Genomic DNA, 24,433 nt, shown 5'->3' with positions numbered 1-24,433 from the left:
TTCTACCATCAGCCATCAAAGTATAGTCAGCCAAACAAACAGGTTTAAAGATAGTTTCTATCCTTGGGCAGTGAGACTTTTAAATACAACCACAATCACTCCATGCACACACTTTTTTTTTTCTTTTTCTTTCTTTTTTCGTTTCTGTTATAATTTTGCACCAGTGAGGTTAAAACCAATTTCGTTGTATTAAGTACAATGACAATAAAGATTATACTTATACTTATTTGGGTAAGTGCTTATCCAGTTCCCAACCCATCCCTTTGTGACTCCTCCTGTGATGCCTCAGACCTGGAGGATTCTGCCTGTCGTCTTCTACACCCATTCCTTGGGAAGGGAGTGGCATCCCCAAGGATTTCTGAGACTATAAAATATTTTAGAGGAATCATCTGTGATTAAGTAGTGTTATATTTCAGAGTGAAAAGGTAATCCATATTATTTCTGGGAACCTAAGGAGTTAAACCAGAACCTTGTGAAGATTAGGACATTTATCTGTGTTTTAGGCACATGCCCATTGTGATTGTTAGGGAAGAATTAATTGAGTGAGTCCAGGGAATAAGGTATATGCACAGGAAATTGTTCTTAGTTTGTTGTTGTTGTTGTTGTTTTGTCTTTTTTAGGATATGGAAATGGGAATGCAAATTTCACTTCACACAAAGTTAGTCTAAGTGATAACTTAGTTACAGTAAATCAAAAATTAAAAGAAAACCTCCAAGCTTAACAGTAAAGAGGAACAAATTTGTAGAACCAGAATTAATAGATTACAATTTCAATATCACTAATTTGTTAAGCTTTTCAAATCAAAATATTTGATTTTTATAGAACGCTCTGTTTACTTAGAAACTGCAAGATTAACACAGGATGAGTATCTTTTTATTTACAAAGTTGAACATCAATATCAGTATACTGCATCATCTGTACATCAAAAAGATTTCCACAGGAATATGAACAGGATAAAATAATGGATAAAAGCAGCATAATTTGAAGTACTGCTTTTATAATATCTACCACCAGCAAAATATGAAAAAATGACAGCTGAATCTGATAGAAAAGAAAATAATTGACTTGATTGTTAAAGATAGTTGTCCAGAACTAGAATTCCTTAGTTCATGTTAACACAAGTCAAAATATTTCTCTCAAGATTCAGAATCGCAGCTAAGCTTTATTCAACTAATCCACAAGTATTTGCTCTCCAAATATAACAGCAGACCAGCATGTTATATAGCAGGAATGGTCCATAATATTCATATGCAAATACTAGATGAAAAAATGATGGTAAGCATTTGTAAGTGGCAAGACAAATATACCCAGATGTGACCAGCCTTTGCTTAGAATATCTTTTCATTAATATCTTTTGTCAATCAGGCCTTATTACTTTGTTTTCCAGGTTGTCCGACTGTCAGATTTTGAAAAAGCAGATACATCTAAACCTTCACCTTTGTTGCACTGCTCATATAAAGTCTGAAATTTAAAAAGACAAGACAAATGATGAGCTTAATCCTTTTTGTCATCTCAAACAAATTCTTAATAAATATTTACTTCCCACCCCAAGTTTTTATTTTTGCTTCTATTTTTCTTCCATTCTTTCAGCCACTTAGAGATAATTTTTTTGCTATTTTTTTCTAAAACTTCTGCAGTAGTGGTATGTAAGTACCAGTTCAGTATATAAACAAGCACAGCAAAAGCATACAAAGGGAGTTTCAATGTTACACACATCCTGCAAATAACATAATTTGTAACACAATTTGATGCAGCTCTTATTTTTCTCCTCTTGTCTTCTATGTACCATACTTTTTTATTCTTCTGGAGGAAACAAAGAAATAACCATCAAAGAAACCTGCTTGATGTTACAAATGCAGCAAAACATAGCAAAATAATTTTCAGGATCAAAAGCAGCTAGTGAGAAAGTTATATTTCTGAGGCTTAACTAAAGTGTTTGTGCATTCATAAAAAAAATAAGGGTTTTGCAATACCTGCCCATTTACAGTTGAATCTCATTGATTTACATAACCTTGGAAAGACACAAGTAACTTGAATAAAATAAATGGCACAGCTTCTGTTCACACATTTTCCTTACTCTTCCCAACACATATTGCAAATAATCTTCTGGAATTTATTTTGGCCATGTTCAGGAGAGGTAAGTTTAATAATTAATTAAATTTAGAGTATCTTCATACTTTCTTATAAGACTTCTCTACCATTTTAGTAAAAACATCAGTTTTAATTAAAATGTTATTTAAAGTCTTTATTGAAAGGATTAAAGTATTTATCTGCAATTATTTTCAAAAGGAATTGGAAATTATGTCCATAAATATGTCATTAGAAACCATCCCACCTACCCCATTATATATTGCTTATTTTGATCAAACCAAGTAGAAGCACATTGTCTAATTAAATATTTTATTTATGTATCTAAACTCAAATAGGCATGATGAAATTTTTCTTTAAAAAAAATCAGGGAAATCCATGAGAAATCAACTGGCTACTTTCCCATTTATAAGCTTGTTCATTTAAAATAGCTTACTTGATATTTCAAAGCACTCTTATTGAATGAGCTGGAATTAAAGACATTCAGGAATATAACTATACTCATGATACTGATCCCGTCAAGATTAGAACACATAGTGTAAATTGTAAATACTCTTCTCCCCCCCCCCCCTGTCAATTTCCTGGAATAAAATTAAAAGTTTCCCCAATTATGCACAGCTCATTTTATCATTTCTTGCTTTGCTGCACTGGTGGGAAAGAAGGACTCTTTTAGGGTCTTCTGTGCAAATACAGGCCTTGGCCAGGGCACAAAGAGTCCCTGGTTGTGGCATGAGAGAAGCCCTGGCAGCACCAGCGTGAAAGGTGGCACAAAAGCTCCCCCAATACAGTAGTGGCACACCGTGTGGCAATGGACAGGGCTGGGAGGTGGCCAATCAAGCAACTGGCCAATAGGCAATCATAAATATAGGCAGACCCAAGTAAGCCTGAATTTTGTCCATGTGACCATGAGAGCAAGGAAACAGCCAGAAATGCGAGGACTGGTGATAAGTCCCTTTGTTTAGCACTGTGATAATTCTGAACATTTGCTGAATGAACAGATGTTAAGCAAGGACTACTTGTGTAGAAGAGTGTCCCACTTCATCTAACTCAAATTATTGATTATTGTCTACTTTAGAAGAGCTTCTATTTCATTAACAACATAATTCCTTATCATTTACTTACTAACAGTTGAAACTATTTCTCACTACACTTTCACCATTCTATCAGCCTATTTCTCTCTCCCCGAAGAAACTCTGAGCAAGAAATATATAGTTCTAACATGATTTTATTATTTTCATTTTAATTATACTAGCAGTAATATTACTTATTTACTTACTCTAGCAGCTTTGGAAATAGAGTTAGGAGAATTCAAGCCGATAAGTTGACCAAGAATACGCTTCATTTCTTCTGATGTTCCTTTTGCATTTTGATGTCCTAGAAGAATTTAAAGTTAAATTCTGTTTGAGATGAATGCCCTATGATTTGATTTAAAACTGTTTGAAAATTTTGGTACATAGCACTTGGTGAACTAACTTAAGCTAGCATACATAATTTAACCTGCAAATAGTTTTTTTAAAAAATCACTTTTAAACAAAATAATTTTGGTAGAATAAACACAATAGTAATATCTATTAGAAAAGTTGAATTACCTGTTTGTGAATTGGACTGTATATGTACATAAGGATGAATCAAAAGTTCAGAGATAGATATTCTTTGCTTGGGATTCCTAATTAAACAATTCTGGGGGGCGGGGAGACATAAAGTTAGGAAATAATTGAAAATAAAACCAATCATACTGAAGAATATATACATAAATCAAGAAATATGAAATCAAGAAACCTATTATGCCTCCATATTCTAGGATAATTAAATGTAATTAAAATAAATCATGACTTGGAAAATTATCTCTAAAGCAGAACTCAGAGCATGAAATTATTATAAAAAAGATACAAAATATTACCTTTAAGACATCTAGAAGATCCTTTTCTGCAATATCAGGAAACATTATTTCATAATTAGGATCAATTATGGCATGAAGTTTTGTTATATAATTTGTTATGTTCTGAAATGGAGTTTTCCCATAAGTCATGGAATATAAAATACAACCCAATGACCATACATCGCTTTTTGGGCTAATCTAAAAAATAGAAAGAAAAACAGGCTCATTCAATCACACCATTATTTTGACATTCTTATCATTCTTAACATAATCATATCTGATACAACTGATTATGCAGTAAGGGAAACCATTTATTTTATACAATCATACATTATGGTTCTGCATACCACCAAAGTGGTATATATAACACCTGTACATGTCGTTAATTCAGAGTCCAATCAATTAAAGTGAAAGATAATGAACCAAAAGTCAACACTGCTTTCAATGTAAACTCTCTAAGTGGCATTAACAAATCAAGCTTTTAGGAATATGATAAAGGAATGCTAAAAATTTGCATCCTTTAAATTACAAATCAAATACCAAAGTGTCTGCATTTAAGTCTGTGTAATTTTATGATCTAACCTCCTTAACAACAGATTCAGCTGAATCTCAGGGATGACAAAGAATAAGTGAGAGTAGGCAGAGAAAACTGGACCAGGAAAGCAAAACATCCACCCTTTAGGAAGTGATTTTGAATAACTGCAGCAGCAACAGCACAGCATGATGTGACATCACATGGAGGTGGCAGTAGTTCTACATCATACAACTTGCCTATGTATCAGTAGAAACGTACAGTAGAGTAAAGATAAGCCAGAGTGAAGAAATCAAGCTTTACTATCACCAATTTTATTTTTGTACTTGAAAGCAACATTACTTGAAGTTGCTGTGGGCTAAATTTTGGCATCAAGGACCAAATAGTTCAGACCAAACATTGGAGTGGGAGGTGTCCCTGTCAATCTTCCTGACATCAAGAAGCAAAGACAGTTCACTATAGAAGGCCAGGCATGGAAGAACATAAATATGAGGACAAAAGAAAGCAATGGCCAATGCCACCCAGTGCACTAACAGGTCAGTGGATGACAAGTTGTACTCTCAGATGCAGATTACATAACTTCATCATTTGCATATTTCAACACAGATGTCATAATTTTGAGGTCATCAACTTGTTGCAGATGCCTATGGGAATAATGCCCCTTACTCTCTAAGCAAGTCATCTTCTATTAATATTAAATCTCTGTTTGCCTACAAGATACTTATTTTAGTAAGATGTCTTCCACTTGCTTAATGTCAGTTAAGCATGGAGGGATCATGCTTCTTTTTAAGGAATCCACTCAAAAGTTAATACAACTCTTAAAGTCACAGCAACCCTTTTTTCTTAGTTCCTGTCAAAGCCTTAAAAAGTTGGGCTGCTTTTGGTACTTTTACAGGACAAAAGAAAAGTGCTGCAATTTGGCAGTTCGAATCTCACCAGGCTCAAGGTTGATTCAGCCTTCCGAAGTCAAAAAAATGAGAACCAATGCACTGACTCTGTAAACAGCTTAGAGAGGGCTGTAAAGCACTATGAAGCGGTATATAAGTCTAAATGCTATTGCTATTAAAGCATGCACAGCCCTCACAATTTCGTGCTGCATAAATAAATCCCATGGGTAAAATCAGTCAATCAGCAGCTGGCCACATTTAAAATGAACTTTTTCTTCCATTTTGTTTCAGAAGAAAAGAGAGATGATAGGAATAAGGAGTTTGCCTCAGCTTTCTTCTCAAGTTTCTTTATAATTTATTTCTAGCTCCTTGTTTAAATAAAATTTGCTCCAATTTAGAATATCAATATTTTATCTTTTGAACTATAGGAAGAAAATATTACCTTTGATCTTGACTTGCCATTTTCTGCACTGGCAGACATATCTTTAATCGCCTCTGGTGGCATGTAATTAATGGTGCCAACCTGTTAACATAAAAAATAGAACTATGTACATTTAAATAATAGTTACATTTAATACTTCTATAATTGATTAATAATGTAAAATATAATATTAGAGATATAGTTCCTTTTTGGGCTTTGAGAATACTCATGGTGGCTACAAATTAAACTTTTTTCGCCCCAAATAGCATGACATTTAAGCAATTTAATCCCAATATTTTACAGACAATTCAATAGAAGTCCGACACCACATAAGAATTCCGCCATTTTAATTCTAATACATGTCTGGGGATGCTATGTAACTATACCCTGCTCTAATATTTTTTACATCAAGTCAGGAATGCCTGATACAATGTTAATGGATACTAATATTAACCATGCTAAAGGATAATTAGATTCTCTGGTTAAGAATTCTAGTAAAATAAAAATCCTAATTCACTCTAGAATCAGTAATAACTACACTAATTTAGCTACTGTCATAATAGGAGAAACTCGTTTTACTAAGAGTGCAGTCATACAACCCATTCATGATTACTTAACCTAAATTTAACAGTAGAACAATTCTACAAATAACAGCAAAATGTGTTACCTTTTTAACAATATTGCCGTGATGGGACAGCAGATACTCCACTTTTAAACCTAAAGGTGGCCATTTAAATATTAAGCTTGTTGGATTCTAGATTCTCATCAGCTTTAATCAGAATAGCCATCCATGAAATAATGAGAGCTAAAGCCACATCTAGAGACCAGACTATTGTCTTCTTAATGTTTTTAAAACCTTAGATGGATGTTTAATACACTTCATAGTCCCATACATTTACATATACAAGACTCTCCTTAAAGTTTTCAGCAACAAAGTGAAATAACTGGAACTGTAATAGCTAGGGCAATTCACTTTTCTCTCTCATTAGAAATCATTATGAACCCTTCAACCTAAACCTTTGGAAAAATAAGATTTGACTCTGGTACAAGCGTACCAAGAAAAAAAAATGAAACACACAAATGTAATGTGTGTGTTGCTGAATGTTTCCTGATTGCAACATGTTCTTATCATACTCCATTATCAAACAACAACAATAAGCAATTATTTAAGATAATTGCTTCTTTTATGTTTAGTAGTTCACACTTGTCTCACCTGGGAATCTTTAACAATGCTAGTCACATCTGGCTGCATCTGATTCGCAATGCCAAAATCTATTAGTTTCAGCATTCCATCTACTAATAGAAAGTTTGCTGGTTTCAGATCACTGTGAACAATACCTGCAAGTTAAAATGTGTTCAATTAATTCAAAGTGTGTCAAGAATTATTATTACTTATCCACATATTAAAACACAAGGTAGGGAAAAAATGAAAATCCTATGTAAAGTATCTAGGCAATCAGGAGTGGAGGGTCTTTGCGTCCCTGCTATCACTGGATCTTTTCTGCTATATGACATTGTAGAAAAGCTGGTTTAGAAAACTTTCTGGAGACACGTGTGCAATTTTGAATTACATTGTTTTCTCCTAGTTTGTCCACTGCATAAATGACCACTTTCCTACACATCAGAACACCATCTTCCCTACTGATTGCCTCTGAAAGCATCTGGAATCCTCAAGTAGTACAAAATATTTCTATTACAATGTGTAATTCCAATTGCAGTTCAAAATTTTAGAATTTTAAATAGTCTGTAAATTGGGGTCTAGCTACTTGGAAGACTAGACTAGAGTCAGGAACAACTAACTCATATGTGCGAAGGGCACCTTTACCTTACTTGACAACTGGTTCATATTTATGACGGTTGCAGTATCCCGAGGTCAGGTGATCCCCTTTTGCAACCTTCTGACAAGCAAAGTCAATGGGAAATCCATATTCACTTAATAATCATGTTACTAAACAACTGCAATGATTCACTTAATAATGACAAAAAGTCATAAAATGGAGCGAAACTCAACAAATTTCTCACTTAGTAACATAAATTCTGAACTCAATTGTGGTCGTAAGTCAAAGGCTACCTGTATCTTAATACCTAGTTTAATTGTAGAATACAGCAATAGCTATCTAAGCTAAAAGGAGCTAAGAAATTTGCTGATTAAAAAAATATTTTCTCACCTGATACTATTATCTTATTAATTTCAATGAAATCTACATAAGCATTTGGTATTGTGTAAATTATTGTGTCAACAGTAATACACAGTCTGACAGCTCATACATGGCGAAAGGAAAACAACTTTATAGCAAATCTGGCTATTCTCAAAGCAAGATTCAAAGTCTCCCTCCCAAAATAAGGCCTTATTCTATAGCTCAATTTGGAAAAAAAGCACATAAATTTAACTTCACTACAGGATTTGTTTTATATAGCAGCAGTCACTGAATTCTTTTGTAAGGGCTTCTCGGACATTCTAGAATAAAATTATTTATTAAAAATGTGTGTACCTATATAAATGATTCCTATCAGTGGTATGTATATAAATATATCTAACTGAAATGTAGTATTGTTTAATATTTAATAATAATATATTTTTACAATTTATATTTTTTTTTCACAGCTAGCTCCAGGAAACCCATTTTTAATTGTATGTATGAATTGTTTTTCAGACAAAAATTCATTCTCATATGCTAACGAATTCTTTTCTCCCTTCATCTTCTGATAGGATACTGTAGTTCATTGAAGTGCCTCAAATTCTCCAAGTATCATCTTTATTCTTAACCATCACTTTTCTTCGTTTGCATGGCTGAATATTTATGACTCTAATAATGAATTCAATCAATCAATCAAGCTTTTATTTCTAAACCGCGCCCTCTCCTAAACAGGACTCGGGGCGGTGTACAGTCATTATTAAAAACCATATACATATCAAAATAGAATACATATACATAAACATAGACACAGACGTAGACGGAGGAGGTAGAAAATATACTGTACCATATTTAATTGAAATACAAATAAAATTAAAATTCCCTTAAAAATTCCACGATAAAATGTTTGCCAGGAGGTGAAAGATGGAGCTATAAATCGGCTAAGCCAGCTAATTGGAACAGGTGGGTCTTAAGCTTCTGTCGGAAGGAGCGGAGGTTGTTAATAGTTCTAATATCGGAGGGGAGGTCATTCCAGAGGGCTGGGCCCATCACAGAGAAGGCTCTACTCCTAGGCGCCACCCGTTGGCACTGCTTGGCGGATGGCACCTGGAGGAGTCCCTCCCTGTGAGAGCGGATAGGTCGCAGAGATGTGTGGGGTGAGATGCGATCCCGCAGGTAACTAGGTCCCATGCCATGGAGCGCTTTAAAGATAGTAACCAACACCTTGAAACGCACCCGAAAAACCACAGGTAGCCAGTGCAGCTCGCGCAGGAATGGTGTTATATGGGAGCATCTTGTTCCTCCCATGATAGCCCGCGCGGCCGCATTCTGAACTAGCTGTAGTCTTCGGGTGCATCTCAAGGGGAGCCCCATGTAGAGAGCATTGCAGTAGTCCAGGCGAGACGTCACCAGCGCATGAGTGACTGTGCGTAGGGCGTCCCGATCCAATAGGGGGCGCAATTGGCGCACCAGGCGAACCTGGTGGAACGCCCCCCTCACCACGGCTGTCACATGGTCATCCATCGACAGCCGGGCATCAAGGAGGACGCCCAAATTGCGCGCCCGTTCCACAGGGGGCAGTAATTCACCCCCTATGGCCAGCGATGGCATCCACTGGTTGAACCGGGGCGCCGGTAGCCACAGCCACTCAGTCTTGGAGGGGTTGAGTTTAAGTCTGTTGTCCAATTATAGCACTTTCTCTCATATCTAACTGTACCTTATGATGGGCAATCTTTTTCCTGATACGGCAGTAACCAACTATGCCCTGTAACTAAGGCAAAGTTGAAAGGGTCATATCATACATGTGGGTGAAAGTGGGTCTAACAGAAATTTTTCTTTTTAGAAACTCTTTGAATGTGCATTTTACTCCTACCATATCATGCATTTAGTCTAGCGGTTTTATTTTCTCTGACTTTAGTTGTATTATCCTAACTGTATTCCTTGCAGTTGTTCCTGTGAGAAGCTATTCTAAAGAACAGAGTTCAAACATGCAAACAGTAGTTACCATGTTGGTGAATTGTATGTACAGCTTCCAGCATGTTTTTCCAATAACTTTTCCGTTCCCATGGATTAATTGTCTTTTTCTTTTTAAGCCAGCTATTAAGATCAATATTGCCACATTCCATCACCATATAGATGTTCTTCTCACTGATTTCACTAAAAGTTGCAAAAATAAAAGTTAATCTGAGAATGCATGTTTGGGTAGGCAGAAAGAGGGATTAAACTGATTTTACAAAAGCATTTACTTACTAATCATAAAGCCGGATGATCTTATCACTATGTTGCTGAAGTTTGTTTAAGTGAGCAATCTCATTTTTATAGCTTTCGATGGTCTGTTGATCTGCTTCTTCTAGATTAACATGTTTGATGGCAAAAAGCTGTTTCTTTTCATCAAGTACTTGAAATACCTTTACAAACCAATTAAAAAAACATAACTAGATTTTTAAAAATATATTACTATATTTACTCTATCGTTTTATTTTGGATAGATACATAACTTCACTGCACTCATTAAGGCTATGAATTTCAACATACTGTGTAATAAAAAATGCCTATATTTAAAAGAACAAACAAACAAAATCCTCAATCATGTATGAAATAATATATACAACAGATTTGGCTGAGGTCCATTTCCCATTTAATACACTATATTAAAGCCAAGGAACCAGTGTTTTATTTTTCACTGCTTCACCACTATCCACAACCTTGTTTTGAGTTCTCTTTTTAAGAGCCTTTAAACAGTATATGATTATTCCCACATTACTTTCAAAGTCTCAAGTTATTTATGGCATTAAATATATGCATTCTTATCACTAGGAGAGTCAAGTATTTATCACTGACTCAAGAGCATCCACATATTTGCATATTTCTACCGACTGGAGCAATGTTAAGGAGAATTAATGCGTATAACGTGTAGCATTGTTATTGTTGGTTTAAACGCATTTGCTGAAAAAGTCTGTCAATGTTTTAATTAAAAATCCTCATGAATTTACTTTTCAACCAGCTTTTCTATCAATTTATATATTTAGAGATCTGAACTTTTTGAGCTCTAAGGTAAGAATAAAATGCTAGATTAATTTTGGCTGATGATAACTGTTTTTGGATTAAAATAGTTTTCAATGACTCACACCTAATAAACTCATAATTGAACGTGTTCCATATGTGTTCCAAATAAGCTAGCTTTGAAGGCTGTCCAGAAGTCCCATCTAGTACAAAATCCAGCTGAGTATGCTATTAAAGGGGGTAGGGGGGAGAGATAAATACCATTATGCATGAGTTCGATGGTAGAAATGTGTATATAGAAATCTCAGCCACTGAAATCACATAGAGCATTAGCCTTGCGTACACAGGATTACAAATTTAGGATTACATCCAGTGTTATGGTCATATTTGGGACTTTTGTTGATATCAATTACCTGTGCATACTCTAAACTAGAGGAGTCCAAACCATACTTTCTAAAATAGATCTGGCATTTTTTCAAGGAAAAGATAATGAGTTGCTAGAATGGTCTAATCTATGGTTGGAAGTATATAATCATATATAAAAATGTATTTTCATGGTTATACACGAAACAATATTTTTTCAACGCAAAATATTTTACTATGATTTGTTTTCAAATAACAGATAAAATAAGTTCCAAGCTGTCAACTGTAGCAACCTTGAGGTGCTACAGTGAACTCCCCAAAGTGCTATGGGATATTTTACATTTTTGAGATCCATATTTTTGCAACACCAAGGGTGTGGTGAACTGAGCTTTGGGAACCTCTGATGTAATCTATTGATATTTTATTTTTCACATACTATCTTAGCCACTTTATTTAAAAAACACACAGGTATATATCACTGTTGTATTGTACATGTTAACATGCTGAATTAACGAATATATTGGATTCTTACCTTACTAGATCCTCCTCTGCCTATTTGTTTTAACACAGAGTACAATTTTCTTTTTACAAGTATGCATTCATTTGGTAATACAGAAGCCGAAACCTGAATAAAAAAGTTTGTATATGAAAAGAAATATACATAGAAAGAATCAAGTGAAATCTCTGGCCTTGTTGCATTTACTGTATTTTATTTTATTTTACCATTTATATTTAATTGGTTTTATTTATACCCAGAGTCACTGAGTTGGATGACATACAATATATATCAGGGGTGTCAAACTTGATTTCATTGAGGGCCGTATCAAGATTGGTTTTGACCTTTGGGAGGGGGGTGGATGTGGGCAGGATGAGTGTGGCCCGCATGATCTCACTTGTGTCGGGAGGGGTGGGGGGTGCCTATGGTGGCCTAAGCACTCTGCCAGCGAAAACGGGCTCCCGAACTCCGTTTTCGGCTGCGACGGCCTCCTGCAACCCTCTGCCAGTGAATATGGAACCCAGGAGGGCCATGCGCCACCCTCGTAAACTCCATTTTCAGTGGCAGAGGCACTGTGGGCCAGTTCTTTGCTGTTCCAGCGCATCCCCGTGGCCCAGATCTAAGCACCCTGCGGGCCAGATTTGACCCCCGGTCATTCAGTTTGACACCCCTGGTATATATATAATGAATTATTTGTTGTTGTTGTTGTTGTTAAAACAAAGGGTAGCTGTATAATAAGCAACATTATTTTATGAAGCTGTAAACCGTAAAATCAAGTAAGAGTCCCTTAGACCTTTTTGTGCCTCTCTTTGTGATTTAAAATTTGGCAGCAAAACAAACATCAGAAGTGTTATTCTCCAGCTTCTTTTTAGAAAATAACAAAGTAAATAATTTGTTAGCTCTCAGACTGACTATACACGCAGATAATCTTCAACTTATGATCGGTCACTTAGCAACCATTCAAACTTATGATGACTTATTCAAAGTTCCAACATCCTCCCCCCGTCACATGGCTGCATTTTAAACACTTGGCAACCAGCCCATTTATGCCTGTTTGCAGCTCCTTGTGGTCACAATTTATGATGGTTTTGCTGTAAACTAGTGTTTACTTCCGGTTTACAACAAAAATTGCCCCATAGTGAACGACGAGTCATTTAATAACCATGGCATTCATTTAATGACATCTGCATTTCTTTAATAACTGCCACAACAATAGTTGTAAAAATCCAGTTCAGTCACATGGCACTCTGCTCTACAACCATCACCATTTATGACCATAATTGCGAGGCTCAATTACAGTAGTAACTTGAAAAGTATTTGTACATAAATGTATTGATAAATGTTTACAAATCAGTCCTTTGACCATGTAAAAAAACCAAGCTTCCTGAGAGTCCAAGATTTAAAATCAGTCTCAAAACAACACTAGCATTACATCGAAGTCAAAAGAGCAATTGACCTTAAAGGGATTTAGTTTCCAATGATCTATGTACAATTAAGAGAACAATTTAAAGTAGACAAAAAAAAAAGACCCTTGGAACAGAACGTAAGGAACATATGTCAGCATTTGACACGAAATTACCTGCAAATTGTGAACATGTAATTGCTAAAATGTACAACCTTTTACTAAAATTGGAAGAAGAACAAATTAAAGAGTGTATGATAAAATGGGCTAAGAGCTTTGGTTATAATATACAGATGGATTAATGGGAAAATATGTGATTGTAAAAAATAATTTTGATAAAATGGATGTACCGCATGGTATGACACCAGAAAAACTTTCTAGAATGTAGAAAGATGCTGCCAACTTTTGGAAATGTGGAAAACATGAAGGGTTGTTATCTCATGCCTGTGGAGCTCTAAAAAGCTAGGAAAAAATGGTTTCAAATACATATAGTGATACAAAGAATAATATTCAATTGAAACCAAAACCTTTTTTGTTGGGACTAATGAATACCCAACTAGAAAAGGCCTATGAAAGATATTTGTTGTACATGGTATCTGAAGCAAGGTTATTATATGTACAAAGATGGATAGACTCTGAAATACCCACAATGGAAGAATGGTTGGTGAAGATGACAAACTTTGCACAGATGGCAAAACTGACTTGCTTGATTAGGGGAAAGACAACAACTACATTTGTCAGTGACAAAACAGGGGGGGAAATGAATTTGTTATTTATGGGTTTGACAATTAGAAAAGATAGAATATGGAAAGAAGGAAACTAGTATAAAATATAACTGCATTTTATTGCATTCATAACTGCAATAAAGAAGATTGGAAGCTGCTTTTTGTATCTTTTCTTTCTTATTCACTAACTTTCTTATTCTTTTGTTTGTTAATTATTCCTTTATCTTTTTCTTTTTTCTACAAATCTGCATTGTTTTACTCTGTAAAAATATTTTCAATAAAAATTAAATTCAAAAGAATTAATGTTAATATGAAGTTACCAGCAAAATTCTTAACTCCTCCTTGCTCAAATGAATGAAACATTATTTAGAAATCAACACTTCTTTTGCATTTTTTAATACAATTTAGAAATAGCTGATACCTGAAATCCACTCTGTAGATGAAATGGAGTTGTTGGAGTACAATGTTGCAAATATGAAAGCTGGTTGTATGGTGTAGTTGCCTTATCCAGAGATAGAAAATTATTTCTTACAACTGGAGTACTGAAACAGGAAGAAAAAATATAATTATTGGACAAAATACTGTATTTCCTAACCATATTTGCAAATAATAAACAACCTGGTTTTTTCTTTCTCTGAGCACTAAGACTTTGTTTTATTGGACTATTGTGGAGTATATGCCCTTTCAATATTTTAAGAAGTACATTAGGCCAACATGAAATAAATTTCCAGAATTACTTTTTCACTTTCAACTTCACATGAATCCCTTAGAACATATTTCAACTCTTCATTCACGTGTCTATTTTCTTATGATGGCTTAAACTATCCAAAACCTAGTTTAAATAATCTATAAATAAATCTGAATGTAAAAAAACAAACAAACCCCAGCCTCAAATGAAATTACCAGGCCACATAATCATGAACCATGCTATTGCGAGGTGTTCCACCAAGAAAAGCTTGACTCTTTCTGTCTGAAGCAGTCTCTGGTGAAATGATACGTGAAACTTGTTCTGACGGTGAACATCTTTTAGGAACTGGAAAGGCAGCATGTTCAAAACTTGAGTTTTTTCCCTGCAAAATGGAAAAGACTTTTATATGACTGGTTCTTAAGAAAAACATATTATATGTCCACTTCCATTGATTCGCAGTTGACAATATAAATTGAACTGGAAAGCAGAAATGGATAATATTACTTACTTTCTACAATGAGTACTACGATCTTAAGACTATTGGGAAAAAACACATCATGGGAGAAATCATAGAATCATAGGGCTAGAAAGGGCCTTGGAGGTCTTCTAGTCCAACCCTCTGCCCAAGGCAGGAGTCATTATTCCATCCCGGACAAATGGTTGTCCAGTCTTTTCCTGAAAAGACTCAATGATGGAAGCAAAAGTAAATCGAAATCACAGATTTATTTTGCTTTTCTAGATGATTAAATGCATTTTTATGACTTCAACAAACAAGGTTAAAATAAACATGGAATTGTGTAATATACAATCAAAGCCAGTCCACTTGATCCCCCCACCCCCACCCCCGATTGCAAAAAGGTTACGTTTTCAGTTTTGCAAATCTAATCAGAATGTGTGCATAATTTTCATTCTGGCTATAGTTTTCTGACAATTCTGCGAATGCTTGGCTGTAATAACCAAACAATCTATCTAGTAAGCTTGTGTCAGTTTGAAAAGTACCTCTGTTCTCCATTTTGATAGACACTCAACCAATCTTCAGGCTTATTAGCAATCATCATAATCAGAGTAACAGCTACAGTATAGCTTTACTTAAAACAATTTAATTGTGTTTCTAGTTAGCATAAGAAACATGATCAATTCCCTTCCCTAGTGGGAAAGGTATAAAGGTAAAGGTTTCCCTTGCACATATGTGCTAATTGTTCCTGACTTTAGGGGCGGTGCTCATCTCCGTTTCAAAGCCGAAGAGCCAGCATTGTCCGAGGATGTCTCAGTGTTGATATGGTCAGCATGACTAAATGCCAAAGGTGCAGAGAAAGGTATATAAAAGAGCGAAAGAAAATATGTTTTTCCCCTACAAAGGATACTGCTCTAGACTAAACACTAGTTTAACATCTACTTTTAACAAACATGTTTATTAAAGTGGAGGCTAAACTTAGTTTTTAGTCTACAGTAACCTTCTTTGTAGGAAAAATCTTTTTTTTTTGCCCCAGTGTTTTTTTCCCTGCAAGTTAAAGGTTCACTTATTTGGGTCCATCAGGTGTTGATCTATTGGTTATAACAGGAATTGACTGAGCAGCTTGTCCCTCAAACCTAACATTATGGGCTGAAAATGACTGAATCAAAGTCACCCAGCCAGTTTTCATGTCTAAGGTGAGACTTGAACTTCTACCACATTAATTTCTCTGTCATTTTAGTGCCTATCTGTCATTTTAGTGCCTATCTGAGTATGCCTATTTGTGACACTAAAAGCTAGTACTTTCCAGATTCCTCTTTACTTTTCTTGATACTTTTTAATAGTAATAATAATTTATAAGGTCTGAATGCTGATCGACTGTCAATGACTCTGGGTGGCTCACAATAATCAGAAAAGAAATTAAAATAAAGATAAATATCAAGTGGAACAAGGAGTCCAATGGGAACTAAATGAGGTATCTGGGATCATACTAATAATATGACCTCACTGCATACCCTCACTTTGAAGTAATGAGGTTTTTTCCTGGACAGGAAAACATGGAAAAAATTTTACAGGAAAATTTTTTACATTGACTAAATTAATAATTTGCATTAACAGATTTACCTCTGAGTTTCTTTTATACTGGGCTTCAAGGTGGGACCATTTATTTTTAGATGCAAGACAATTTAATTTGAATTGCTCCTGCTCCTTTTGGTAACTTCCAAGAGAAAGAAGGGGCTGCTGTTGCCCTTCCAGACAGGTGGATTCTATTATTCTTGGTTCCTCCTGCAGTATTTCAGTTTCTGAAACAAATAATCTAGTTATTAACATGAATATGACAGAGATTTCAGTCATATATCTAAATAGAATATCTAAATAAAACAGCCAGTCAAGAAAAGGACAAATTATATAGGAAATACAAATGTTTTTAAAAGTAATCTATTTGCCAATTTCTGTTGTTTTCTATGGCGGAAACACCTAAAAAGATTTGAAATGGAAAAGGGAATGCGTGAATTCCCTTAAATTTTGCTTCAGAAGAACATAGCCAGTTCAGAATACTTAGACAGAACATTGCAGGTACAGGTCATCCTCAACTTACAACCCAATTAATGACCATTCAAAGTTAGGGTAGCTCAGAAAGAGTGCTTTACAATCTGTAAAGTACTTCCAGCTGTCATAAAATATTGCACCACCAGCCCTGATGGTCACCTAAGCATGATCAGGATGCTTGGCAACCTGTTTACACTTACGGACAGTTTCTAAGCGCTCCACAATCATGGGATTACCATTTGCAATCTTCTCTGTTGGCTTCCCCAGAAAGCCAATGGGGAAGTTGGTAGGGAAAGTTGCAAGCTGCTGCCCCCTTGCCAAAGGATTTCCCCTCCCCCCACTTTCCCATCCTCTCTGTGCACGGAGGGGCAGAAATCCTTCATCGGGCTGCATTGATCTCCAAGATCTGTATCATTTCTGCAGCCCATTGCAGAGGTTCCCTTCTGTGCACCCTAACCCTAACTGCTTACCCTCCTTACCAATTATGGCTGTAGTTCTAGAGAAATCAGTCAGAATCTATATCTGTGATGGTGAACCTATGGCACATTTGCCACAAGTGGCACGTAGTGCCCTCTCTGTGGGCACACAAGTTGTCGCCCTAGTTCGGCTCCACCGCGTATGCGCACACGCTTCCTGCCGGCCAGCTGGTCATCAGGTCTCCAGTGCACATGCGCAGGGGATGGGGTGCATGCAGCCGAGCACATGCACACATGCACGGGGGAGCATGCAGGCAGGCATGGGTGGGGTGGCTCTGGGAGGGCAGGGCTCATGTGCAGGGGCCACACACGCATTGCATTTTGGGGCTTCGGGCGTGTGCACAATTTGGGCACTCACTCCGGAAAAGGTTATCCATCACTGATCTTTATTATTGTATTTTGATTTGACTCAACTAGTAGTTTCCTCTTTTTCCTCTTTCTATAATTCATATACAGATTGTGCTATGTCTATTTCTATGCTCTATTTGAACATAGAAATCTATACATACCAACTTAATTGCCCACAGAAAGCGTATCTTAAATCAGCACACAATATTGCTTCCTTTTCAGAATTAAATTTTCAATACAAAATGCAAAATCAAATTTGACACACAATATTCAAGGTATAAATCATAAGCCTTTTCACTTCCTTGAATTCAAAGGGAAAGTGTTACTTTGGAGCATCTGGAGGCTGTTAAGACGCACCTTTCAAACACCTTAAAGCAGCTGCATCTTTACTCAGGCTGTGTGCTCCATAGATGCATTGAAATCCTACCTTTTTTCTTTTCAACCCAGAGCACTGAACAGTGCTAATAAATTATAAAAATAATAAAGTTATCACAATTCCACATCCATTAAAACAAACCTCTTTTTTTAACATAAACAGGCTCATTCTTCTCCTTTAATGTTAGAGTTGAATTCATAGCAACTTCTGAATTCTCTTCATCTGAATGTATAAGATTTCTAACTGGCAAAGGCTAAATAAAAGAGGAAGAAAAATAACGCTCCAGTTAATGACTGCATTTCCCCATTTCCACTTGCCCAAAATCCAGAGATAAAAATGTGCAGCACATCAAGGGCTTCTGAGCCATGTTAAGCTGATGTTCTCTTCAAAGAGAATTTATGGCATAGAAAACAGTTTCCCAATCTCTCCTCTATGCAAGCTACCACTGGCCTACTGAGTTTAAAGGCTCTACTGAACAATGCAGAATGAGACACAGAGATTACTGGCAAAACCTCTCCTGAAAAACTCTCCTGAAAATCCAGTCTCAATCAAAGGTCTAATGAGTAGAAACTTAAAGCATGTCATAAATATTCCATTTAGTGTCACAATATATCACTTGACCATTCGGTTGAGGTGTTCTCTTTTTTTTAAACTGCTGTGTTGTTAAAGCTGAATATTTAACCTTTAATTTTTGATTGCATTCAAGAGAAAAGAGGGAGGGAAGAAGGTACAGTTCATCCACATTTGTCCACACCAACTGTTATATTTTATTTCATTTCACAAGGTATCACTGAATCGTATCAGTAACTATGTTTTAAAAATAGGGGACAGCAACTTAAATTCAAAGCTAAGAATACAGGTAGTGCCCAACTTACAACCCTTTATTTAGCGATCATTGAAAGTTATAACAGCTTTGGGGGGAAAAAATGATTTATGATCGTTTTTCACCCTGACAAATGTTGCAGAATCCCCATGGGCACATGATCAAAACTTGGGTGCTTGAATACTAGCATGTATTTACCACAGTTGCACTGTCCTGGGGGGGGGGGGGGGGTCATGTAATCCCCATTTGTAACCTTCCCAGCTAGCTTCTGACAAGCAAAGTCAATGGGGAAAGCCAGATTCCCTTAACGACATGTTCAACTTAACAATGACTGGCTTAACAACCCTGGCAAAAAAGTTGTAAAATGGGGCAAAATTCACTTAACCACTGTCTTGCTTAGCAATGGAAATTTTGGGATCCAATGTGGTCATAAGTCGAGGACTACCTGCAACTCATCAGACTAGGAAGATTCAGTTTATAAATGCAAGCAATAACCCTATTTCCCAACATTAAATCATTTTTGTACTTAAATAGCAATAGCACTTAGACTTTACTGCTTCACAGTGCTTTACAACCCTCTCCAAGAGGCTACAGAATCAGCATACTGCCCCCAACAAGCTGGGTCCTCATTTTATTGACCTTGGAAGGATGTAAAGCTGAGTCATCTTATAACAGGACTTGTTTATACAACAGGATTATCTTCTTCATTTGAATCCGGTCCCAAAAACTGCTTAGGAAAGATCCTCCTACCCCATCAGTAGGACTCTACTAACAAATTCCTACTGTGTTTCCCCGAAATTACGACATGTCCTGATAATAAGACCATGCCATATTTTTCCTGTGGGCAAAAATATACGCCCTCCCCCAATAATAAGCCCCCTAGACAACACCCCCTCCAGCCAGGCAGAGCGCCACTCACCAACCTAGCGATATCCCGAAGGCGCAAAGCTGCAGGAGCCGGGGGAGGGGGGGCAAAGGCGCTCATATTGATTGATGCCTTTTGGATACTGCTAGGTTGGTGGGTGGTGCTGTGCCCAGCTGGAATGGGGGGTTGCCGGGCAGCTGCTCTCACGAGCAGCCGCCCAGCAATGCCCCTTTCCAGCCGGGCAGAGCGCCACTCACCGACCCAGTAATATCCCAAAGGTGCTAAGCCACATGGCGCTCTGCCCGGCTGGAAAGAGAGGTTAAACGAGCACTTGTTCTGCCTCCAGCTGCAGCGCTGGGCCTGGGCGCTGCCGCCACTGCCGCCACCGCCGCCATGCTCTGAGCATAACTGGCTTCCAAACTCCGGAGATCCGCTGCCGAGACTTCTGGTAGCGGTCGCTCTGGGACTACGCTCTATGGTTGTGGACTGGCTATTGGAAGACTCTGGTACAGAGAGTCTTTCTGCAGCCAGACCACAACCATAGAGCGTAGTCCCAGAGCGGTCACTGCCGGAAGACTCGGCACCGGATCTCCGGAGTTTGGAAGCCGGTTATGCTCGGAGCATGGCGGCGGCGGCAGTGGGGCTGCGGTGGCGGCAGGTTTGTGGCAGGGGGCCGCGGCAGCGCCCTGGCCCAGCCCTGCAGGGAGAGTTGGGCATGGTGAGGCAGGGAGGCACCAAGCTGGAGGCAGAACAAGTGCTTGCGCAACCTCTCTTTCCAGCCGGGCAGAGCGCCAAATGACTTAGCGCCTTTGGGGTATTACTGGGTCGGTGAGTGGCACTCTGCCCGGCTGGAAAGGGGTGTTGCTGGGCGGCTGCTCATGAGCGTGGTCATCTCATGAAGGCTTTGTTGTGCTGCTGCAACAGTGCAACACAGCCTGTGCCCCTGAGGCTGTGCCCGGCTCTTCAGGCGCCCGCTCGCAAGAGAGCAGCCACCCGGCAACTCCAAACCAATAAGCCCCCCCCCCCCCCAATAATAAGGCCCAAGCAAAATTTGTGGCAGGGGGTGAAAAGAAAATAAGACAATAAGCCCCAGTCTTATTTTCGGGGAAACACGGTATTTTTTTCTATTAGAGCCAGTTTGGTGCAGTTGTTAAGACATTAGGCTAGAAATCAGGAGAAGAGTAAATTCTAGTCCTGCTTTAGGCACAAAGTCAGTCCTGGGCCAGTCATTTTCTCTTACCCCTAGTAAGGAGGCAATGGCAAGCCACTTCTGAAAAACCTTGGCAAGAAAACTACAGGGACTTGTCTAGGCAGTTTCCAGGAATCGGACACAACAGAAGAGAAAAATAAATGGTCTATAGCTTGTGTGCATGTATGTGCACCGGAGCACCGGAAACCTGAAGATCAGCTGGTCGGCATGCGCATGCTTGAAAAGGCCTGAAAAACGGCCCATTTTCAGGCACTTGTGAAAGCCAGCTGGCAACAGCACGTGTGCCCAGAGAGAGCTCTGTGTGCCACCTCTGGCACGCGTGCCATAGGTTTGCCATCATGGATCAATATTGTATGCAGAATGGAGATGTCCAACTGTGGGCCGACTGGTCTGCCCAACAGCCAAGGATGGCTGAAGTAAAGCTCTTCATTTGCAGTGTAAGCCACATTTAACAATTACTCTAGCTAGAACATCTGCAAGAAAGACTTTCCTTCAGTTACCATCCCATTTTCTTGATAAAGGAAAGAGGTGTTTGAACGTATCAAGGCCCACATCTGCTAGAAAAAAATATTTTTTTTGAGCATTGCAAGCAGAAGTCTGCTATTTTCTCTGCGATATTAAATGTCCCAGTTGGGGCATTTAGTAACGTCTAGATGCATTTCCCCACAAAAATGTTCTCTATGTGTAGGAGTCAGCAGCAGGAAACCCTTTCCCCATGTTCCTGGGTGGAGAAAGGACATCAAGAAGCAGATTTTCCATCCAGAATTAGAACTTTGATATCTGCGCCCCCTCCCCAGGCGTCTCTTATTTGTATCTGTAATTTCTAGATGCAGTTCCCCACAATTTACACAATCAAATTCTATGCCTTTTACTCTTCTTCTTGCAACTTTATAAATGATAACAATAGACATGAAACCGAGTATTCTATTACCTTCAAGTCTCTGGGCACATAAGGACCACTTTGGTTAGGTTTTGATTCAGGCTGTAGTAGCTGGATCAGATTAGTTCCAGATGTTTGCCTAGTTTCCCAGAATATTAAATTTTAATTACAAGGTTCCAAACAAGCAACAGTACTCAAAAAATTAGCAAAAAAACAAGCTACTAGTAACTATTAAAAAAAAAAAAGATAGCCAAACTGTCTCAATTTAGCACTTTTTTTTATTAAATTAATCCAAACACTTTAAAACAAATAGAGTTCAATAGAAATTTTCCAAACCCTGTGGCCTTGGGTTTGTCTTTGTAATCCTTTCTGCCCTTTCACAATCCTAATTCAAAATTTTCTTTTAGAAGTAAATGAGTTTGAAACATTACTCTGTAATAGAGTAATTTGTGCCCCAGAGTTGTACTTACATCTAAGCAAAAATTTTAAAGCTATTCAGAGGTCTGGAAAGTTATCTGCTCCTTCCCTGTCCACTACATGTGGGGGGGGGGGGGGGGAGACATGAAAAAAGACCCAATTGTTCTGGTATTTTGTCTTATTCACCATAAGCATTTAACACCTAATACATTATCCCAAAGAAAATTTAATTGCTTCTTACATACACATCTATTCCCTTTCAGGATAAGTATGTTATACAAGCCACTAACAAGGAGTAAGAAATAGTAAGCCAAAAAATTAGAAAGCATGAGGAAAAGAAATTAAAAGTAAATCTATTACATCCTTCCCCTTCCACAAACAAATGTAACTAATGTTGCAGATATCTAAAAATCTATTATTATTATTTTATTCCATCTTCCTTCATCTACAACTCAAGGTGGTGAACATACCAATACTCCTTCTTCCTCATTTTCCCCACAATAACCCTGTGGGATGAATGGGCTAAGAGAAACTGACTGGCCCAAAATCACCCAGTCATTTTTTCCTTTCATTCCTTCATTAATTCATCCTCTTTACCCTTCAGTTCAAGACTGAAACTTCCATTTGGTCTGGTCATCACCAGAAATTTGACCATAGATATTTGGCTTCTGCTGCCCATCATTTACTTGGTTAATCAAGGCTTTTCAAGGAACATTTGGTAAGAGAAGGGGTGTGGATTAAACTATTAGCTTCGTTTTCTCATATCAGCTAGCAAGCCACAAATGCAACCTAGCTTGCTCATGCTATTCTATACAACACAGGAACTCTAGTCTGAAGCCAATGTACTGAGTACTCTGTCCTTTCAACTTCAAGGTACACACAGGATACTCTTTCCTGTCAATATCCCAAAATACTTCTCTATAGCCAGTTTCATTGTTTCATACCTCTTTACAACAGTAGGAATTTCCACCTTCAGTGATTCATTTGTATTACTCTCACTTTCATTTGTTAATTGAAGAGGAACTCTCCCAAACATACATTTCTAAATAATAAAATACAATGGAAATGATCAAATAGAGATCAATAAGTAAATATAACAGAAGCATAAAGAATATGTTGTATTTGCGGAATATTTATAGAAACATAAAGTGTTCTACCTGATTAGACTTATTTAATTGTGTTAATGGTTTGCGTCCACCAAAAACCAATTCAGCCTCTCTCAAGGGATCATCTTTCTCTCTAAAATGAAAACATGAGACGTGCAGTTGTATCAAGGTGACTGAAGCTAGAACAAAAAGAACGTTGTGTAATATTTTAATCCACTTACCCCTGGAAAAAACTGGGCATACTGGTAGTGATCTCATTAAAATCAGCGGTTTTTTTCTTATTCTGCAAGTTTCCAATTATATTGTGCAAGTCTGGTCCTGTAAATATGTAATTTAAATTAAAAATATTTTAGCCAATCTCTGCTGAACACTCTACATTTAAACATTACAATAAAATTCACAATGTTTCAGAATACATGTTTTAATATATTTTATAGCACCATGAAGAACTTTAAGAAGTTTACTCATCATTTTCTAGCAAGTAAGGCATGTTGAATAACATTTTAGGATTTGAAATAAGGTCACATCATAATTCATAATTACACTTAGATCACTCTAAATCAATCAACATTATCCTCATTCTTCTAAAATCCATATTACCTAGTAGTGCTCTGTAGTGATGGGATTCAAAGGGCAAAACGTATAAACTGCATGAGGACTGGCATAAGGCACCTATCAGGAACACCTTAAAGCAATTGCATCTTGGCACATTTATTATATTCCATGCAGGATATCCAAAAAATACGCATTGGGTTTAATGCAGGAATGAAGTGTCATGTGCATGCCCATTTGTACAGAATCTAAAACACA

The 24,433-nt window shown here is 37.2% G+C and overlaps 1 protein-coding gene across 2 annotated transcripts in view; it reads right to left on the bottom strand.

Moving 5' to 3' along the window:
- Positions 1-857: 857 nt before the first annotated feature.
- The window catches only part of TTK (TTK protein kinase), a 41,583-nt gene continuing 18,007 nt past the window's right edge, over positions 858-24,433 (bottom strand). For both annotated transcript variants that reach the window (XM_081942469.1, XM_081942470.1), the window contains exons 6-22: positions 23,845-23,941; positions 23,675-23,756; positions 23,462-23,559; positions 22,152-22,239; positions 18,464-18,575; positions 16,697-16,875; positions 14,835-15,001; positions 14,353-14,473; positions 11,841-11,933; positions 10,193-10,350; positions 9,948-10,099; positions 7,021-7,145; positions 5,829-5,909; positions 3,989-4,165; positions 3,678-3,768; positions 3,365-3,462; positions 858-1,461 (exon numbers count right to left, since the gene is read on the bottom strand). In XM_081942469.1, coding sequence (XP_081798595.1) covers positions 1,372-1,461; positions 3,365-3,462; positions 3,678-3,768; positions 3,989-4,165; positions 5,829-5,909; positions 7,021-7,145; positions 9,948-10,099; positions 10,193-10,350; positions 11,841-11,933; positions 14,353-14,473; positions 14,835-15,001; positions 16,697-16,875; positions 18,464-18,575; positions 22,152-22,239; positions 23,462-23,559; positions 23,675-23,756; positions 23,845-23,941 — 2,009 coding nt within the window. In that variant the 3' untranslated portion in view covers positions 858-1,371. The remainder of the gene's footprint in view (positions 1,462-3,364; positions 3,463-3,677; positions 3,769-3,988; positions 4,166-5,828; positions 5,910-7,020; positions 7,146-9,947; positions 10,100-10,192; positions 10,351-11,840; positions 11,934-14,352; positions 14,474-14,834; positions 15,002-16,696; positions 16,876-18,463; positions 18,576-22,151; positions 22,240-23,461; positions 23,560-23,674; positions 23,757-23,844; positions 23,942-24,433) is intronic.

Source organism: Natrix helvetica, assembly GCF_964273705.1.
Source record: "Natrix helvetica genome assembly, chromosome: 2".
Lineage (NCBI taxonomy): Eukaryota > Metazoa > Chordata > Lepidosauria > Squamata > Natricidae > Natrix > Natrix helvetica.
This window is presented reverse-complemented; position numbering and strand designations above follow the sequence as displayed.